This window comes from Hyperolius riggenbachi, chromosome 3 (genome assembly GCF_040937935.1).
Source record: "Hyperolius riggenbachi isolate aHypRig1 chromosome 3, aHypRig1.pri, whole genome shotgun sequence".
Lineage (NCBI taxonomy): Eukaryota > Metazoa > Chordata > Amphibia > Anura > Hyperoliidae > Hyperolius > Hyperolius riggenbachi.
The window spans coordinates 370,815,394-370,836,335 of NC_090648.1; the positions used below are offsets into that span (position 1 = coordinate 370,815,394).

The following is a 20,942-nucleotide window of genomic DNA, read 5'->3' on the forward strand; positions in this document are numbered from 1 at the left end:
TCGAAAGGTACCAGGCCCTATAAATGGCCTCAGTTTCCCTAAATGCGTTTTGCCTTGGTATTCATTAAAGATCAGGTTCACAGTGGGATATTGCACTGTATTCACTGTATAACAGGAACACAATGCAATGGAACTTAAAAGTCATACCACACCTTACGACAGTGTTGTGTCACATACAGTGTAGAATACATTTAATAAAAAAGTGTGCTTCACTGTACTTGTTAACCTACTCATTTAGCTAGCTGTAAAACTCGCACTGGGGCCCCAAGTTCTTTGTTACGCCACTGCCTATATTCACTGAAGGGGTGAATCTGTGGGTGAGATAGAGTTGTCAGGAGGTGAACACAGAAAGCAATTATATGGACACAGAGTCTGGCAGCCAGGACGTATAGCAGTCAACCTGGGACTTTGGCCAGGACATTTTGCTGCCTGGGACGACTCAGTGTTCCCCAACCCTGTCCTCAAGGCCCACCAACAGTGCATGTTTTGTGGAAATCCACAGAGGTAGTTAATCAGCTCTGCTGAGGCACTAATTACTTCACCTGTGATTGTGTGTGGTTTTCTGCAAAACATGTACTGTTGGTGGGCCTTGAGGACAGGGTTGGGGAACTCTGCACTACATGAAGCGTGTTACCGTGTTAACCCATTTTACTACTACGTTACCTACTGCCGCATGGTGAGCATCGCAAAGGTGGTGCTTTGCAGTATGGTAACCCGCTTAAAGGTGCGTACACACGCACTACAGCAGCCAACGACAGGTCCGTCGGCACCTTCCGCTGGGCGGGTTTTCAGCAGACTGTAGTGCGTGTGTACGCACTGTCGGCGGACTGATGAGGCTGGTCCTGAACGATTCGCCGGGCGGATCGTTCAGGAACAGCCTTATCAGTCCGCCAACAGTGCGTACACACGCACTACAGTCTGCTGAAAGTCCGCCAAGCGGGAGGTGCGGACGGACCCGTCGTTTGCTTCTGTATTGCGTGTGTACGCACCTTTACAAAGCAGCATTTACACTGCATTGCTGTGATCATGGCCTTAGTCAAAGATCTTATCTACATGCCTGTTGAGGCAAAAGCATCAGAGGCATAGGATCAGCAGGACAGCCAGGCAATTTAGGATATAAATACAGCCTCCATATTCCTCTCTTCAGTGTTCCCTTTATCCCACCCCATTTTGGCTGAAAATGAATCAAATAACCAGAGCTGCTTTTTTTGCTGTGGCGAGAAAATAGTTAAACGCTATAGGCAGCTGCAATGACGCTGACAAAGGCGGAGCCAGATGGAAATGTTCTATCCGCACAGGAGATCGATTCGGGAACGGGAAATCTTCTGCGTCTAGGAGAGGCGCAGAGGCGCAGAGGCGCGCACGGACACGGCGAGGACGCGCACGCAGCTAGGGGATACTGGGGATACCATCTTTCATGTAAGACCGGAAGCGCCTCTTGCTCCAGCTGGTTGTCATTTCTCTGTGTGCTGCTCGGTCCTGACTAGAAGGACGGGGAGGAGCAGCGGAGACGTCCAGAGACTGAAGAGAAATCCACACAGAGGGCTCGGAATCTCCCCCTCCCCTGCTCCCGGACACCGGCACAGAGACCCTCTCCTCCTCCCCCACCCTGACCCCACATCCAGCGGGCTGTCACCGGGGCCATCTGCTGTAATGTCACCCCAACTGGAGGGCTGAGGAGGAGCGCTGCCTCCCTGTGACCTTCTCATCCGATCTGTGGAGAGATCCAGCGGCACAGCACTGCGGAGAAACAGCTGCTGCCACTGACAGGCTGGCTTCATGAGGTAATTATTGCCTAGGCTGCCCTATTTTCACGTCTGCACGGTGTCATCTGCTTCTAGGCTTTGTGGCTGTGGCTAAATCTAGTGCAAGTCATCCTGAGCTAAATGTGTGTTGGTGTGTGTGTGTGGTTATGTGTGTGCATATATTTATATCCCTGCAAATGACTGCCCACCTATATTTTATACAGTATTTATATATTAAGATGCTGTAGAATTTTTAATCCATGTACAGAAAAGAAAAAAAATGAGACGTCATCTAATTTTGCTCTCTCTCTTTTCTCTCCTAATGGGCAAGACAGGGTGTTGAGAGGAGGAGAACGCACAGCCAGCTGCAGCAACCAGGAGAAGATCTCATTGAGCCCCCTTATATTCCGCCTTGTTATCTCTTAGCTACGTGCAAGGAAAAAAAAAAGCCTCCAAATGACAGAAACATGCCCATTGATCTCTGAGCTGCACTTAATGGATTGAAGCTGGGGGTGAGCAGAAGACAGCCCAGGCACAGCCCAGTTTCTTTAAACCAAAGATCTTTTGGTCTATTTCACTCATAATTTCCACCCTTCCTCTCTGAAGGAGCCACGCTAGTCTGTGGTAAATGCCTAAAAAGGAATATCGTTAGCAGCGGCACATTCATTTGTAGCATTTGCATTGCTGTCGTATTTGGTTGAAAGGTGTTCAGGGAAAGAAAATTGGATCTGGAGAGGCTCATACGTTAAGCACAAATTGGCCTCGTCCACACACGCACGCGCACACACAGGAAAAAAAAATTGGTCTGAAAATTTGTTATAAATGGGGGATTACGGGTTTGGTGTGCTGGTGCAAAATAACACTGGGAATAAATCAGCTTTTCCGGTCAGGTTTCATCCACATCTGCAGCCTCCTCACCATCATCAAAACGCAACCCCGAGCCCTGCTGCTTTTATAAATAACACAGTTGCCAATGGCAGTAATGCTGGGTCAGCATGGCTCTTTCCTGCTGCAGCTGCCCATAACATTCAGGACGAGATTCTGGGGTCAGAGAAATCCAAATCTCAACAACAGGAACAGCAAGAGTCTTTAGATAAACAGCAGCTTTCCCCTAGCCAAAGCCAGGAAGCAGGAATTCTACCTGACCCTGAGAAAGTGAAATCAGAAGAAAACCAAGGCGACAGTTCTTCAGAAAATGGGAAGGAGAAAATACGAATTGAATCTCCCGTATTGACAGGATTTGATTACCAAGAAGCATCAGGGCTTGGGTCTTCAAATCAGACCCTGACATCTTCTGCATCCCCTCTTACTGGTTTCAGCAACTGGTCAGCTGCTATTGCTCCATCTTCTAACACTATTATTAATGAAGATGCAAGTTTCTTTCACCAGGGAGGGGTCACTGCTGCTTCTGCTAATAATGGTGCTTTGCTGTTCCAAAATTTCCCTCACCATGTGAGCCCTGGTTTTGGAGGTAGTTTCTCTCCACAAATTGGACCCATGTCCCAACATCACCCCCATCATCCTCATTTCCAGCATCACCATAACCAACATCAACAGCAAAGGAGGTCTCCTGCCAGTCCACACCCACCCCCATTTCCTCACAGAAATGCTGCTTTTAACCAATTACCCCATTTGGCCAATAATCTCAATAAGCCTCCCTCTCCATGGAGCAGCTACCAAAGCCCTTCACCTACACCATCTTCTTCATGGAGCCCAGGAGGTAGTGGATATGGAGGTTGGGGTGGGTCCCAAGGTAGGGACCACCGTAGAGGACTAAATGGAGGAATAACACCCTTGAATTCTATCTCACCCATGAAGAAGAATTTTGGAAATAATCACATCCAACTGCAGAAGTACGCCAGGCCCAATTCTGCCTTTGCACAAAAATCTTGGATGGAAGAAAGCTTAAATAGAGCCGACAACATATTCCCATTTCCTGTGAGTATATGTTAAATCAATATAGTTCTATATGTATCTATGTGAGTGGGTGTGACCTATGCAGGGCCTGATGCTTACTAACCTCATTGGAAGTGGGAGTTCCCACAGAGCCTTTCCCATATTACAACTTCAGGTTTAACCAGTTTTGTGTACACAGTATTTAAATACAGATAGTTTGAAGTCTATTGTTTAGTAAATATGGATTTAAGATGAGTCGTTTTAGGTTGCATTTATGCAGGCCTTATTAAATTGCTCCTGTCGCAAGCATAATGCAGCACCTGCTATCTTCACAGTGGGCAACAAATTCCCCATCACATCAGATTTCTTGGGTTGAAAGAGGTCCCTTCAGCCTTATGGGTCAGTGAAGGGGGACATGCTTGGTACCAATACAGTATATGGAGAGCAAAATGTCCAGGGTTCTTGACATTCTCATAAGAACAGAGTTAGCTTGGCCCTGTAGTAGTGTTAGGTGTCACCAAAAACTCATGGTCAGATCATTGCAGATAAGGTAAGTTTGCCACTGCATGAGACTGATAAGATTATTCTGCTCTTAGTATTGTATTTTGTTTTGGTAACAAACATGTTAGAAATTGTTACTGTTTAATGTTGTTGCCGCAGTTTGTTTAAAGGTCAGTGCTGGGTTTGGCTAACATAGTCATATTAGCAATTACCGTAGCAGGTAGGTTAGTGGTAAGATTGGGCTTCAGGAGTTGGTATAGTTAGAGCATTTTTATTTATATCCTCCTTCTTTTTTTTTTTTTTTTTTTAAATTTTCTTGCATTTAGTCCAGGATGGGGGATAGATTATATTTAGGAGTGGGTCTATTTCGTCCTTTTCTGTCTCTAAATGTCCTGTGTGAAGACGGTCAATGCCTGCTGGGACACTGTAAAGGCAATGAAAAATGTAACTGTCGGGGGAGGGGTACATATATATGGATCTAAAGCAGCCATTGCATTTATTTCCTGAATGACTGCTTAGCATGTGCCCATATCTGTCAGGTATGATCTGTTCTTCAAGCTTGTGTCCTGTACTAAATGAGCTTATATTCAATGAGAAAGGTTATTGACGTTTGCTAGATTGCAGCACAATCTTTTTCTTTAATAGGCATGCACCTTAATGCTCGGATCTGACAGTGCTGTTCAAGCTGGCTTCCTATTTACCAGCTCTTGCTAACATGACTGGTTGCGTAATGCTTGACCTTGAAATATTGCAGCAGAGCTACAACACTTGCCCATTGCTCAGCAATTGTGTGGTTTGGATGATAGGCTTGTGCATTGCAGATATCACATCAGCTCTTGGCAGAGGCCCACAGCTTTAACTTATGGAAAAAGTTGTCAGGGAATCATTTTATTATAATTTTTTCTGATATTTCACAATCTAATTATTGCGGATAGCAATATAGCAGTTCCATCAATTGTTAATTAAATGAAACCATTTCTGTAACAGAACTGATGCTTTTTCATTAACAAGGATGACTAATCAACATCAGTACTAAGCCCCTTCCAGTGCATTGTTTTGTGTGTCCTTTTCATATGATCTATTTAATATTATTTGCTGACCATCTACAGAGTGTGTACATTTCTTCCTTTTAGCTTACAAAGAGAAGTGCTGTGCACTTTACTTAATTTGCTAGTATACATTAGATGAAATTACCTCCCTTTAACATGAATGGGTTGAAGAAGTAGCAATTCATAATATTGAACACTTAAGTAGCATAGAAGTACTACTGCTATTTGCAGCTAAGAATGTGTCAGTCTGAGGCTCCTTTCACACAAGCAGCTTACAGGCAGTGAATTCACCACCTGACAGCTGCTCTCCTGCATCGTCTGGGTGTTTGTTAGCGCTCAGTACCAGCGCTGTACAGGCGCCCCCACAGAGTAAGATTGGCTGCGGCCGTGGTCAGACTTGAGATGTCATGGTTCTCTGCCGCCCAGTAACACCACTGTGTGTCAACACTTTACACGCGTGGTGTTACAACCTCTGCATTTAAATTGCACTGGTGCGCAGCAAATGGGGACTGAACTGCTCGGCAACCGTCCGTCTGGAAGGGGGCTTAAGCTGGTCATTACACATGTAGAGTTCCACCCAATATTCCAAAACTATCCATTCCTCTATGATTGGAATTGATTCCTTCCACACACATCACACCATTTTTTTTAAAATAGATCCCAGCAGGTAATGCCTTATTTGATTACTGCTTCTGCCCCACATCGATTGACCCAAGTTTCCCTTCCATCGATGCATTTGATTTTGGTCAAAATCAATCTTCAGAATTTTTTTTTTTGGGGGAGCTATTTCCCTGCTCCTATACAATACATTAGAGTGGAAATGCTCCCAAAATGCTGCATGTCTTGTGATTAGCCTAATCTCAAACACTGCAGTGGAATCTGTCTCATCCATTTACATTGGTGGAGCATTTAGGGAAATTGCTAGCGATTTTAAATACCTAAACGCTCGAAAAAAGTTCTGGTGGGTTCTAGCCCTTACATGTATGAGGATGTTTTGTATTTTACTTTTAGTGAATGGCTAACTGCAGTGCTCCCTGCTGTAATGCCGGCTGTTCTGTTTTCATTGGTCAGTATCGTTTGTACTTAGGCTTGGTTCCCATTTTGCATACTAGTTAGTCCACAGCGTATCATGAGCGGTTATGCTGTGCCCTGTCACATGACGGATGTGTTTCCACTAATCACTGTTGCGCATCCATTCTGCTGTCACCACCACCATTTTGGGTCCCACCCACTGTTGTCACTATCTCTTGGTTCCACTGCAAGGGTCACCCAAAGTCCTTGCAGAAGCAAGCTTTCGTTGGATTGCAATGAGAATCCTGCCTAGCGACGAGGAGGATTCTCGTTGGTCCACCACTCATTGAACTAATGCGAATCTTCTCTGTTAGTAGGCAAGTTTCTATTTGTAGGTTTTTTTGCATGCCAGTGGCAGTCTGCTTCTTCCAGGACTCTGATCTTTATCCCGGTGAAATATCCCATGCAGTGGAGCCAAGCGACAGTAGCAGCAGAGACGGAGGACCTGAGACACGGAAGAGAGGAGGTGGGTAGAGCAGGAAAATACAGGATCTTCTCAAAAAATTAGCATATTGTGATAAAATTCATTATTTTCTGTAATGTACTGATAAACATTAAACTTTCATATATTTTAGATTCAAATACACACAACTGAAGTAGTTCAAGACTTTTATTGTTTTAATATTGATGATTTTGGCAAAAAGCTCAAGAAAACCCAAATTTCCTATCTCAAAAAATTAGCATATTTCATCCGACCAATAAAAGAAAAGTGTTTTTAAAACAAAAAAAGTCAACCTTCAAATACTTATGTTCAGTTATGCACTCAATACTTGGTCGGGAATCCTTTTGCAGAAATGACTGCTTCAATGCGGCGTGGCATGGAGGCAATCAGCCTGTGGCACTGCTCAGGTGTTATGGAGGCCCAGGATGCTTCGATAGCAGCCTTAAAGAGAAACTGTCACGAAAATCTTAAAATTTAAAACATATACAAATAAGAAGTACGTTTCTCCCTGAGTAAAATGAGCCATAAATTACTTTTCTCCTCTACTGCTGTCACTTACAGTAAGTAGTAGAAATCTGACATTACCGACAGATTTTGGACTAGCCCATCTTCTCATAGGGGGGTTCTCAGGGTTTTCTTTATTTTTAAAAGCACTTAGTGAATGGCAGTTGCTCCGTCCAACTGCCAAAATAGTGTGCAGCGAGCAGGGAGGCTGGCCAGCATCTTTGTATTAATCATTTTCAGGGAATGCCTTTATAAAGAATAAAGGCCATGCTGAGAATCCCCCATGAAGAGATTGATTAGCACAAAACCTGTTGGTAATGTCAGATTTCTATTACCTACTGTAAGTGACAGCAACATAGGAGACAAGTCATTTATGGCTCATTTTACTCTGGTAGAAATGTACTTCTTATTTGTATGTGTTTTAAATTTTAAGATTTTCGCGATAGTTCCTCTTTAAGCTCATCCAGAGTGTTGGGTCTTGCTTCTCTCAACTTTCTCTTCACAATATCCCACAGATTCTCTATGGGGTTCAGGTCAGGAGAGTTGGCAGGCCAATTGAGCACAGTAATACCATGGTCAGTAAACCATTTACCAGTGGTTTTAGCACTGTGAGCAGGTGCCAGGTCGTGCTGAAAAATGAAATCTTCATCTCCATAAAGCTTTTCAGCAGATGGAAGCATGAACCCACTTTTGAACCAGAAACAGAGGCAGAAGCGCCTGACCTGGGCTACAGAGAAGCAGCACTGGACTGTTGCTCAGTGGTCCAAAGTACTTTTTTTGAATGAAAGCAACTTTTACATGTCATTCGGAAATCAAGGTGCCAGAGTCTGGAGGAAGACTGGGGAGAGGGAAATGCCAAAATGCCTGAAGTCCAGTGTCAAGTACCCACAGTCAGTGATGGTCTGGGGTGCCATGTCAGCTGCTGGTGTTGGTCCACTGTGTTTTATCAAGGGCAGGGTCAATGCAGCTAGCTATCAGGAGATTTTGGAGCACTTCATGCTTCCATCTGCTGAAAAGCTTTATGGAGATGATTTCATTTTTCAGCACGACCTGGCACCTGCTCACAGTGCCAAAAGCACTGGTAAATGGTTTACTGACCATGATGGTATTGTGCTCAATTGGCCTGCCAACTCTCCTGACCTGAACCCCATAGAGAGTCTGTGGGATATTGTGAAGAGAAAGTTGAGAGGTGCAAGACCCAACACTCTGGATGAGCTTAAGGCTGCTATCGAAGCATCCTGGACCTCCATAACACCTCAGCAGTACCACCGGCTGATTGCATCCATGCCACGCCACATTGAAGCAGTCATTTCTGCAAAAGGATTCCCGACCAAGTATTGAGTGCATAACTGAACATAATTATTTGAAGGTTGACTTTTTTTCTTTTCTTTTATTGGTCGGATGAAATATGCTAATTTTTAAACATAGGAATTTTGGGTTTTCATGAGCTGTATGCCAAAATCATCAATATTAAAACAATAAAAGGCTTGAACTACTTCAGTTGTGTGTTATGAATCTAAAATATATGAAAGTCTTATGTTTATCAGTACATCACAGAAAATAATGAACTTTATCACAATATGCTAATTTTTTGAGAAGATCCTGTACTCTGTGTCCAGCCTAATGAGAATGAACACTGTTAGTTCTCATAAGCTTGCATTGTTTCTGTCCGCATCCACTTTCTTGGCTTGGCTTTCTGGGAAAAAATTGGGGTGGTACCAAAATTGTGTTGTCCTTACCGCAGCAGATCGAGCGCATCTTTTTCTCTGATGCATAAATGGTCTGTTTTGTTTTGCTATTGGGAACGTGGCCTTAAACTGCCACATACACCTATAGGCGTTTTCTGTGTTTCCATATCCACATACCACGGATGTCTAAAGGCTTTTTTTTTTAGTACCGAACTACATCTGCCTGCCGCGGATGTTTATAGGTCTTTTTGTTTCCCGGTATTCCATTGCTACAAATGTCTAAAAATATTTATTACGAAGACGTGGCTCAATGCCAACTTTCTACTTGACTTGAAAAATGCAAATCTAACTTGCAGGATTCTGCTAAAGGTGCTGCAAATCTATGCAGCTTAAAAATGGACCAATTAAATTATTCCACTGCATGGTCTGATTTGTCCATTTACACTTTATATTTTCATAATAGCATCATTCTGAGTCATAATGTGTAGCATAACTCGCAATCATCTCAAATGTATTTGCACCTCAATGATAATCCCTACTGACAGATTTAGTGAAGACATTTAATAAACACAATTCAAACGTAGCTTGCACTAGCGTGAAGCCTTTTTAAAGGGAACCTGAAGTGTGGCCTGGAACCCTCTAGCAGCGCTGTTCTAAGCATTTTCTAAGGGCTCACTCTCACTTAGGATGGTGATTTTTAACTCAATAAAATCACTGCACACTCGTGATTTTTGAGCAATCACGATCAGCGCTTTTTAGCATTCTAATCGCGATCGCTCTAAAATTGTGGTAAAATGCTGCATGTGGCGTGTTTTGCAATTGCCGCAAATTGCGAATCGCTAGGATTCATGGCAGTGAGGTCACTGCCATATACTTGAAGTGTACCAGAGCTGATTAAAAGAAAAAAAAATTATACACACCTGGGGCTTCCTCCAGCCCCATCCGCTCGGATCGCTCCCACTCTGCCGTCCTCCGCTGTCTGCAGCTCCAATACCTGGTCCCCTCACTTCTGCCAGTCGGGCCCAATCTACGCAGAAGTGGTGTGCCCTCTATGTATTTCTACTGCGGCTGCTTTTAAAGAGACACTGAAGCGAAAAAAAAATGATGATATTATTTGTATGTGTAGTACAGCTAAGAAAAAAAACATTAAGATCAGATACATCAGTCTAATTGTTTCCAGTACAGGAAGAGTTGAGAAACTCCAGTTGTTATCTCTATGCAAAAAAGCTATTAAGCTCTCCGACTAACTTAGTCGTGGAGAGGGCTGTTATCTGACTTTTATTATCTCAACTGTAATTGAACTGTTTACTTTTCCTCTGCTAGAGGAGAGTTCATTACTTCAGACTGCTCTGAAAGACTCATTTTGAATGCTGAGTGTTGTGTAATCTGCACATATTATAGAGTGATGCAATGTTAGAAAAAACACTATATACCTGAAAATAAAAATATGAGAATATTTTCTTTGCTGCTAATCTTCTAGTAATTTATTCATAGTACACAACCAATTCATTATATCATATATTTTTTTTTCGCTTCAGTGTCTCTTTAAAAAGCGCTACCAATCGCTGTCGATTAGTGCTAATTGCCCTAGTGAGAACGGGCCTTAAGCACTTGTGAATTGCAAAGCTCTTGTTAATGTAATTCTATGGGTGTGATCTTATTTAACCACTTAAGTACCAGCGGTCTCTGCTCCCTTAATGACCAGAGACCGCTGGTACAGCAACGGCGGAATCCCGACGGATAACAACTAATCGCCGCACATACCTGTCGCAACAGCCGTCACCGCCGCACGTCGGGTTCCTGGGCCACCCACTCTGCTGTCTCTGAGTTCCTGTGAGCCGGTCAGGAGCTGCTTTCATTGGCTCCTGACCCTGTCTTTCAATGTAAGCCAATGGGAGTTAAAATGTACGCCCTGCCAGCCAGTTGACCACCAATACAGGGCACGGATTTCAATTAGCTCGGTCCTTAGGTAGTTAAGGGATGGGATTTTTTACAACTAACCTATAGCATTACATTGGTAAGTATTTTTCAAATCACAAGCACTTAGGGTTGGTCCACACTAGACCCGGCTGCAGAACACAATCCATGGTCCGGCCTCCCGTTTTCAGAAACCGGAACACAAACTGATCAGTACTGCCCTTTTGCAGCCAACGTTTTTGATCCGTTTGCATTCACCCCCCCCCCCCCCCAAAAAAAAAAAATGGATGGCCAAGGGGGTAGCAGCCAGGATAGGGGGTAGTGCGCACAGTGGCGGGGGGAGGGGGGCAAGGGGGGGCGACCCCCCCCCCCCCCCCCTCACCTGAGTTCCCCTTCGTCCCTGCTCCCCCTCCAGCTATGTGTGACAAAAGTATAAGCTAGTGGGGAAGCATCTTTCTTGCTCTGCTCGCGGTGACTTCCGGCAATGCCGCCCTAGTGGACGGTATTGCCGGAAGTCACATGGTGAGCAGAGGAAGAAAGGTAATTACTCCCACTCTTGCTCTTTACTTTTGTCGTACATAGCTGGCGGGGAAGGGGGAGACCCGCCACTGTGCCTGCTACCCCCCGTCCTGGCTGCTACCCCCTCAGGCTACCTGGAGGACACCTATTGGGGTAATGTGAAGGGGAGGAGCAGGCAGTAGGCAATGCAGATCTTCCTCCGTTTTGTGTGCAAGAATAGCCTGTGTAGAGGGAGATCTGTTTTTGTACTGCCCTTCGCTGCGCCTCTGTGTATCCGGGAGCGATCAGGGTCAGTAAAAATCCTGCGAATCCGGACCCTGCGTTCAGTTTTTCAGCACAGATCCCCCGGCTCGCCCGCGGATCCGTTTTTGAACAGGGTGTAGACTGCCTCTATTTTTAACATTGTTGTTCGTGGCTCCGGTTTTGATCCAGGTCCCAAAACGGAGCCACAGATGCGTCTTTAAAGCTAATGTAACCCGGGTTAGTTAAAAAAAAAAGTCAGATACTCACCTAAGGAGAGGGAAGGCTCGGTCCTAATGAGCCTTTCCTCTCCCGGTGGCCCCGGTGCTGCGCTGGCTCCTCAGTTCTCGTCCCACGCCAAGGGGACTTCGGAAGTCTTCGGGAGCCGAGTCCTCCCGAAAACGGGTGGCGCACATGCGAACGCGTCATAGAGGATGCATGCGCAGTGTAGAGCGGCCCGTCTTCGGGAGCACTCGGGCACCCAAAGCATCGCCGAAGCCTCCCTTCAGCCGGGAGACAGCGGTATTTTACCAAAACGGTCGAATACCGCTACGGGGGCGCCAGGACAGCAGTGGGCACCGGGAGAGGAGAGGGAGTGCTCTATGGGACCCAGAGCCTCCCTCTCCTTAGGTGGGTATCTGACTTTTTTTTTTTTTTTTTTTTTTTTTTTTTTTTTTACAACCCGGTTCCCATTAGCTTTAAAACAGGTGTGAACTGGCCCTTAGACAAGCAATGCTAGTGGGTCTTGCGCTCAAATTGCCTGGCTGTCCTGCTGATTGTCTGCCTCTAATGCTTTTAGCCATAGACCCTGAATAAGCATGCAGATCAGATGTTTCTGACTGGATTAGTTGCATGCTTATTTCAGGTGTGTGATTCAGACACTAAGGCCCAGTGCACACCAAAAACCTCTAGCAGATCTGCAAAACGCTAGAGGTTTTTGAAGCAAATTTCAGAGCGATTCTAGGCATGTTTAGAGACTTTTCTAAACATGCCTAACGTTTTTTGAAGTGTTTTTGTGTAGCAGATTACAAATATTGTTACGGAACAGCTACTGTAACAAACGCCTGGAAAACTGCTCTGATCTAGCATTTTTCAGAGCGGTTTTCCACTTTCCTATACTTTAACATTGAGGCAGAAACGCCTCAAATCTAAAAAATGCTGCAGCCCCCGAGTTTGCGTTTGTGGAAAAAACGAACTGCTCTGGTGTGCACCATACCATTCACTTTCATTAGCCAAGCGGTTTTCCCCCTGCAAGCGTTTTAAAAACACTTCAGAACCGCTCTGGTGTGCACCAGCCCTTATACAGCCAAAGAGCTCAGCAAGACAGCCAGTCAACTTGCATTGTATAAAAGGAAATAAATATGGCAGGCACAATACCCCTCTCACTTCAGGTGACCTTTAACCTCCCTGTCGTTCTAAAAATTAGCTGCGCACGGCAGGGAGGGTGTTTTTTTTTTCTAATTTTTTTTTTTTTTTTTTTTTTTTTTAAGCATGTAGCTAGCACTAGCTACATGCGGCGTCCATCCGTATGCGCCGATCGCCGCCAGCACATATGCCCATCCGGAAATACCGTTCTGAACGGGATTTCCATGAGGGCTTCCCCCATCGCCATGGCACGCACACGATGACGTCACCGACGTCGTGACGCCAGAGGGAGTCCCGATCCACCCCTCATCGCTGCCTGGCACTGATTGGCCAGGCACCACACGGGTCTCGGGGGGGGGGGGGGCACCCTCTGATGCGGCGGGTAGCGGCGGAGCGGCGGCGATCGTAAGTGACACGCAGCTAGCAAAGTGCTAGCTGCGTGTATTAAAAAAAAAATTATGCAAATCGGCCCAGCAGGGCCTGAGGAATCCTCCGCGGCAGGTTACCCCGAGCTGAGCTCAGGATAACCGGCAAGGAGGTTAAAAATTACTGTAGCTGGCAGTCTAAAGGCTAATTGTTGTGTGCAGCTACACTGCTTGAGGAAGTGCTTGTTCAAAACGTTTAAAACAGAAGACAACTGAGAGCCCAATATGGTGTAGTATGCTGCTATATCAGAAATTTCAATTGTGAAAATACTCACAAGTCAGGGTTACCTCCAAGGTATTGACTGTAAACAATTAGGGCTGTAACCCACTAAGGCGATTTTGGCATTGTTTTGGAATTGCCGGCGATTCCCAAAAACCCTATGCCAGTGAAAATGTGGGATGGGGGGGGGGGGGAGACACCGATTAGGGTGATTGCGATTAGGGGCAATCGCAGGACAGGCAGCATTTTGAGTGCATTTGCGCTCAATGCAAAGTATATAAACACTGTATAATTCACTTATCAAAGACATAATGCAGCGCTTTGGGTGGCTGAGCGATCGTGCTTTAAATAAAACTTTAGTGAAAAAGTAGTATGGACAGCACTCCTGTGCGTTTCAAACAATGTGCCAAGGTCGCTGGGTCCCACAGCACTCGGGGCCTCGTATCATCAAAAGGAAATGGGAACCGGCACCATCCGTGTTACGTATTTATGCTCTTTATTATAATCGGCACATAGACAGTTGCTAAGCAAGCATAACAAGCAACGTTTTGGAGGTGGAGCCTTTCTTTATCAAGTTCTGTCAGTGTCTAACAAAACATACACATTCTTCTTCTTAAATAGTAGACCATCATGGAAGCTAACCAATCAAAATGTGGCCTCTGGCGACCAATCCCCATCAGACCTGCAAGGTGGACTTGATAGGGGACTGCCACTTAGTATGCACACGTTATATGTATGTATATGTATATATGTATGTATGTATGTATGTATGTATGTGTATATGTATATGTATGTATATATAGATAGATAGAGAGATAGAAGAGATAGAGAGAGATAGAGAGAGATAGAAGAGAGATAGAGAGAGATAGAGAGAGATAGAAGAGATAGAGAGAGATAGAAGAGATAGAGATAGATAGAAGAGATAGAGATAGATAGAAGAGATAGAGATAGATAGAAGAGATAGAGATAGATAGAAGAGATAATAGAGATAGAGATAGAAGAGATAATAGAGATAGAGATAGAAGAGATAATAGAGATAGAAGAGATAGAGAAGATAGACACACACACACACACACACACACACACACACACACACACACACACACACACACACACACACACACACACACTTAGCAGAAACCCAATAATAAAAGGAGGCGACCAATACGCCCGAGACCTGAAACCCAGGGTGGCTCGTCTGATTGAGAAAATATAACAGATCGCCTTTGGCAATGATAACGGCAACCCAGGAGGTTGAACCCCAGAACCAATCTATAGCATCTATTGTTAATATTTCCTCTGTGAGTTGCCACAACAGTTTGCTGGAAAAAGGACTCGTTTGTACCTACCAATTTGCCATATACTGTGGATTTAGATATTGATCTTCAAAGATTTTTTTAGATCTTTACGTTTAAAATATTTTTCTATGCCACGGGAACATTTTTTTTGTCAGACCATCACTGGTGACAGATACTCCCCTACGCTCGAAGAGCAATTGTAATCCACCCTTTGTCAAATTATAGAATGTCAACAAAGTTAAGGAAGATATAGATATCCTTATGAGAGATTCAAGAACTGAGGGCAAAATTCATGTTAGCCATAACCTTACTAGTGACGAAAGATCAGCTATTCGTGAACTTGGTGCCAATAAGCACATTACAATAGCACAGGCTAGCAAAGGAGGCGCAGTGGTCGTAATGGACACTCAATATTATAAAGAAGTGGTGTATCGGCTGTTATCAGATACCACCACATATGCTAAACTGGATCGGGATCTTACTAAGGAATTCAAGACTAAGATTGCAGACGTAAAGCCAAGGAAATGGATATTATTGATGACAAACTCTGTGATATGCCCAAAGATTCATAAAAACACGTTACACGGATGGTTCCGGGCCCCACTTCCTTTTAGATAAAACTTTAAATACGGTACTCACCCGGTGTCCGCATTTCCTTCTTCCGTCTTTAGCCCTGCCCCCTAAAGGAAGAGATCACAGGCACCTATGACCTCTTCCTTTAGGGGGCGGGTTTAACGGACGTAAGAAGGACGCTTGGTAAGTATAATAGAGTTTAAAAAACAAACCGGAAGCGCAGTACAGGTTACTGTACAGCACTTCCAAGCGTTGGGAAATTGGGAACACCCTAGTGGGTTCCTAGCTTTAGTGTGTTTATGTAATGCAGTGCAGTAGACTATTCTGGTAGGGGGTATCGGGAGTTTCTTTCTGTGTAATGTTTGATGTCCCTGCATAGTGGACACCATGTGATGCTGTTCTCCGAACATGGTGTGAATGACCCCTACAGTTCTACTGTTACCCATCGAGTAGACCCTGTCTGTATGATGGTACATTATCAATCTATTTCTGTCTACCTGGTGTACCACTGTGAACCATTAGATATTAGACACAATTTCAGCACATGTTAGCCTTCTATGCCATTATGTCAGTCATGTACTGCGGCCACCCGTGACCTCATCGCGCTCTACCTCTGGAATTTATGGAGCAAAGAATGAACATTACCCTTCGAAATATTGATTAGATGACCTTTTGACAGAATTACATTGGATTCAATGTTTTTGCAAATCTAATGTCTAATCTATTGAAAAGACTCCTTGTGTATACCTACCTCAGTGAAGTAAGGAACAGTATGCACTAGATCTTAGTGGTAAGCATATGATCACGTAAGTGATTACTGTAATGTCTACATAATATTGTTTACATACTTGACACCTTGCACCCCTTGATATTAGATTAGATATTCGTCTGATCGGATGCCTATCATACAGCTTCTGGCTCTAGCGATGTTCTACCAGATACAGTACAGAGCTAATTGAAAGTCCATCTTTAATGCAGCGTTGAACGCAGCAGTAGCCATACTTACCTTAAAAATGGAGTCCAGCACTGTGCATCTATCCTCTCTACTTATCTATCCTTCTAGTGCCAACTTCTCACTCTCCTCATGTTTGCTTGTAATCATGTGAAATGCAGGAGATCTTGTGCACTAGACGGATAGATGCGCAGACATGATGGAGGCACATCGCTGGACTACGGCTGACGCTGCACTATATTCTGCATTATAGATTATGGAACACGGGGCAACAGGTGACAGAGACGGGGACTAAAGATGGCACAGGGAACAGAGGTGATGTGTTCCGACTTTCAAATGGATTCAGACTAAGAAATGAACTTACAGTCCTCATCTTGTTCGTTAACTGGGGAATCAGTGATGGGTACACTACTAAAATAGTGGTGAGATATGATCATTACAATGTGGTGCTGCTAACATGAAATGGAGACCTGCTGCAAGTCACTACTAGGCTGTCTGCCAGCTGCAGTGCATTCATGGTTACCAGAGTGCTCTGTGTCAGGTGCAGTGACAATAAAGCTGTTTCTGTGCTTTTTGCCAGTAAAAACTGGGCTGTTGTCATACTCGTGTTGCTTCTGCTAGTGACAGATGAGATACTCTTTGCTAGAGTGTTGTGACTGCTCACCTTACCTCGTTGCCCTGGATCTGTAACTGTGTAGCTAAGAGGTCCATAAAGCCCTGCTTTTTACACTAATGCAAGTGCTAACTTAACGTAGGGAAAGGTCTATTTATACTGCTTGATCTGTAACTGCCTGTGTATCATTCATTTCTGACTTTTCAGAATGAGCCCACACATTGAAATTCTGAACAGCAAAATGTTACTGTTCCTATCTTAAGTGAGTTAGCTCTGCAGACATTGCCTTAACACCTGTAATCTGCAGGACCATACCACACTGTGTCCTTGGCCTATGCAGACTCTTTTCTCTGATTAAAATAGTTCTTTTTTGGGGTCCTAAGGTTTGAACACTTAGAGAATAGCATCACCTGACTAAGTGCTGAGACTAGACGCTAAATTTTCTGCTGTCCTCGTCTGAGAGCATTTGCCGAATTGGTCTGTGCCAGCTTTATTTTGACCTTCTATTCAGTAGGAGAAAACCACAAAGCATTAATGTAGAAGTCTTGGCATGATGCAAGTGACCGCATGAGCAAAAAAACACTCCTTTTTTCTTCAGAGGTCCAAAGCACTTTTCTGCAGGATTCCACGTGACAGTACTGCCGAGTATGAGCTGGCTTACACTCAAAGCATTGTCCGTGTGCCTGCTCCTACCTAGACGTGCCATTCAGCGTAAGAGCAACACATCTGTTGAAGTGCACTACGCGTTGCTGCTTGCACGTTTAGCATACTGCAGGTGCATTGCCGTTTCATTCAAAAGGGCATGCGACTTGTGTGGCAACAGATATGCTGATGCAGCACTTTCAGAGTAAACCTAACTTTGCATAGCATGCTGCAGCAAAACAAGGAACCATAGCTTTGTCAGTCCTATAGCCTTTTACGCTTTGAGAGATGTGGATGCCAACTTTGAGGGTGGAATGGTATGTCTACTTCTTTCAATAATTTATCTCTGTGTACTGAGAAGGGTTTGGATCTAAGAAGTGTCTAGTCAGAGGCCATTTGCAATGTGAAAGGATGGGGAACGGGCTAAATTAATGACATAGCAGGAATTATACTCAGTGTGTGCTTCCATTGAAGATCACTAGACAGTAGAGCATAGCACATAATTTGAGAAATAGATGAGTCATTTACTGTCTTACACTTGCCTGCTAGGACTATAACTTTAGGGTGGTACCCAGGTGATGCACACTCATCATTTATGCAAGTGTGATGATTAAAAACAGTCAGTACTGGCCTAGTGATATACAGTCCAATGTATTATTCATGCTGTGTGATAATAGAGCATTGAAACAAAAACAGAAGGCTCCCCTGTGCCTGCATTAATAGCAGAAGAAGCCACAACTGTTCAGTCAATTCGTATTTTTGTTTGTCAAAGTGTATAAAGCCCAATCTACACGATACGATTCTTTATACGATTCATATACGATTCTATTTACGATCCGATTAAATCCAACATGTCCGATCGGGATTCGATTCGATTCAATTCGATTTGCCATTGTTTTCCAATGGCAAATCGAATTGAATCGAATCCCGATCGGACATGTTGGATTTAATCGGATCGTAAATATAATCGTATATGAATCGTATAAAGAATCGTATCGTGTAGATTGGGCTTAAGGGTTGGGGGTAGCTCTTGGGATTGGTAGGGTTAACTGATTAGGGGCAGAGAAGGGTGAGAAGTTGGCAATGTTTTAAGGTGAAAAATGTTAGGCAATATCCTACTACTGTATCATATTTTGGCACCTAATTGGGACTCCCTAATAGTGCACTGCCTAACTCAGTACAAATGTCTTTTTTTTTTTTTAGTGGCTGTACTTTTAATTCAAGCCTCCCTTCGGTGCCCAGCAAAACTAGGCGCCACTATAGTGCACAGGGTTCCAGCGAATGTTAGAATTTAATTCCATGGGGAATTTGAGCAGCAGCAGGGTGAACCGACATTCAGCTCACAGTCAGCATTACTAATACATAAAAAGAGGAAGGTGGAAGAGGTAGGAGCTGGCCCTGTGCAGAGGAAGAAACTCAAACCCTGCAGGTAGCTCTGTACTTTATGCAGGGCCCCTGGGTAAAAAGGAATGTGATACACTGAAGTGAAAAATTGCACTCGGCTGGTTATCTTGAGCATTGGCCTTTCTACGAGAGCTTGTACACAACGTAATAACAGATGCTTCACCTAATCCACACACTCCTCCATTAGCTGTAAAGCTAAAAAGGAATGTGGGACCCCTTACATTATCATAGTGCACTGACAGTGAACTTGTGACTTCTACAGTCCCTAGTTTGTAGGGCCCTTAAGCAGCTTGACTGCTATTGCCCAGCTTTACCCTATGGCAGACTGGCCCCGACTTTATGCACAGATAGCCAGTGGATGTGACTGACTTTTCCAAGGGGAATTTCTTCAGAACAGCTGCTTTAAATATGAAAACTGACAAATTGCATAGTACCCCATTTATTTGCCAACAATATAAAGTTCAGGCAGGTGAATTAGGGGTTAAAAAAAAACAAAAGCACCCCAACTAGTGTCATTTGGCAGCATGGGTGAAGGTATGTGTAGGTAAGCATTACACACTTTATCAGCTGTCACAGGAGCCAGGAGCTTGAGAATATTGGGGCTGGGCAGTTACATGCCCACCTCCAGCACTTTTGATTTTGTAGCTTCTAGCTTCTGCGTAGTCTACTTAGTAACTAACTGTGAAGAACACTGCAGACTTGAAGTGTGGCAGGTGTGTGTGCAACAGCTGCAACACCATCTTTTCAAGTCCCTCGACTCAGCCATGTCCTGACTAGTGTGATGCTGAGTGGAGTTCTCCTTTTTAAAAATGACTTATAATTTAATTGTAACCCCAGTTACAGAAGTGGTGGAGTACAGCTTTTAGTGTGATCACATAAAAATCAATAGCATGTTATTACATATAGTAGTTTTCTTAGATTCCGCAGTTCTTGTTCAACAACTTCTGAACAACTGCTGTTACCCTCAGAGGAACAATAAAAAAGAAAGGCATTGCCACCCACGGGGGGGGGGGGGGGGGGGGGGGTGAATCACAAACCACAGAGCTTGTGTAACATCGGTATGTATAGCTACACCGGCCAGGAGATGGCTGCGAGGAAGAGGGGGGGTCGCCACACACAGCCGGGGTGGTGGGAAGGGGGGTGAACCATACCTGGCTAATCTAATACTGGGGAAATATATACCTGGCTAATCCAAACTGGGGGGCTAATAATATGCATCACGCACGTGTGTGTGTGGGGGGGGGGGGGCGAAGACATGTGGGGGGTTTATACTCGAGTCGGTTTATTCTCATCATTGGCGTGCTGATCCCTCGTTGTGTACCTCTGATAGTGACACGTTCCCCAGCGATTGGAGTTGATGACGCTGCTTGACCATGACATCATCAACATCTGGCGGCAAACATTTTTATGTTTTTTTGTTTTTTTTTAAATTGAATTGAACAAAGCCTGCGGGGGATTCTGAAGACTGATGGGCACCGCACGGTGGGCGACACAGGCCAGGTAATAAATGCACACATAGGGGTACATTAATACACTACGGGAACTGCAGTGCGTCACCAGACGCAGCCAATTCCCGAGAGATTTCAAGCTGAAATCGATCAGGAATCGGCCTGCAGTGTATGGGCAGCCAACAGATCTCTCTCTAATCAGCTAGAGATCAGTCTCTTGGTTGAATCTGCCCATCATCACTAGATTTTAGGAGGTAATTTTGAAATTTTGTTTTTGATTTTATTTTGTGTTTCAAGCTTTTATTATACTCAAAATGTATACTAGACCCTTACTAGACACATTCTGGTATGTTACAAGAAAATGGGTTATGAAAATTCATCGAACCACTTTTTGCACAGAAATCCCAGGGAATTTGAACGCCAGGGAGGT

General features: G+C 44.3%; 1 protein-coding gene across 3 annotated transcripts in view; it reads left to right on the forward strand.

Moving 5' to 3' along the window:
* Nucleotides 1–1,376: 1,376 nt before the first annotated feature.
* Nucleotides 1,377–20,942, forward strand: part of CPEB4 (cytoplasmic polyadenylation element binding protein 4) — a 149,214-nt gene continuing 129,648 nt past the window's right edge. For 2 of the 3 annotated variants that reach the window (XM_068277169.1, XM_068277171.1), the window contains exons 1-2: nt 1,377–1,784; nt 2,077–3,683. In XM_068277169.1, the coding sequence (XP_068133270.1) occupies nt 2,568–3,683 (1,116 nt within the window). In that variant the 5' untranslated portion in view covers nt 1,377–1,784; nt 2,077–2,567. The remainder of the gene's footprint in view (nt 1,785–2,076; nt 3,684–20,942) is intronic. The other variant, XM_068277170.1, reaches the window with a different exon arrangement.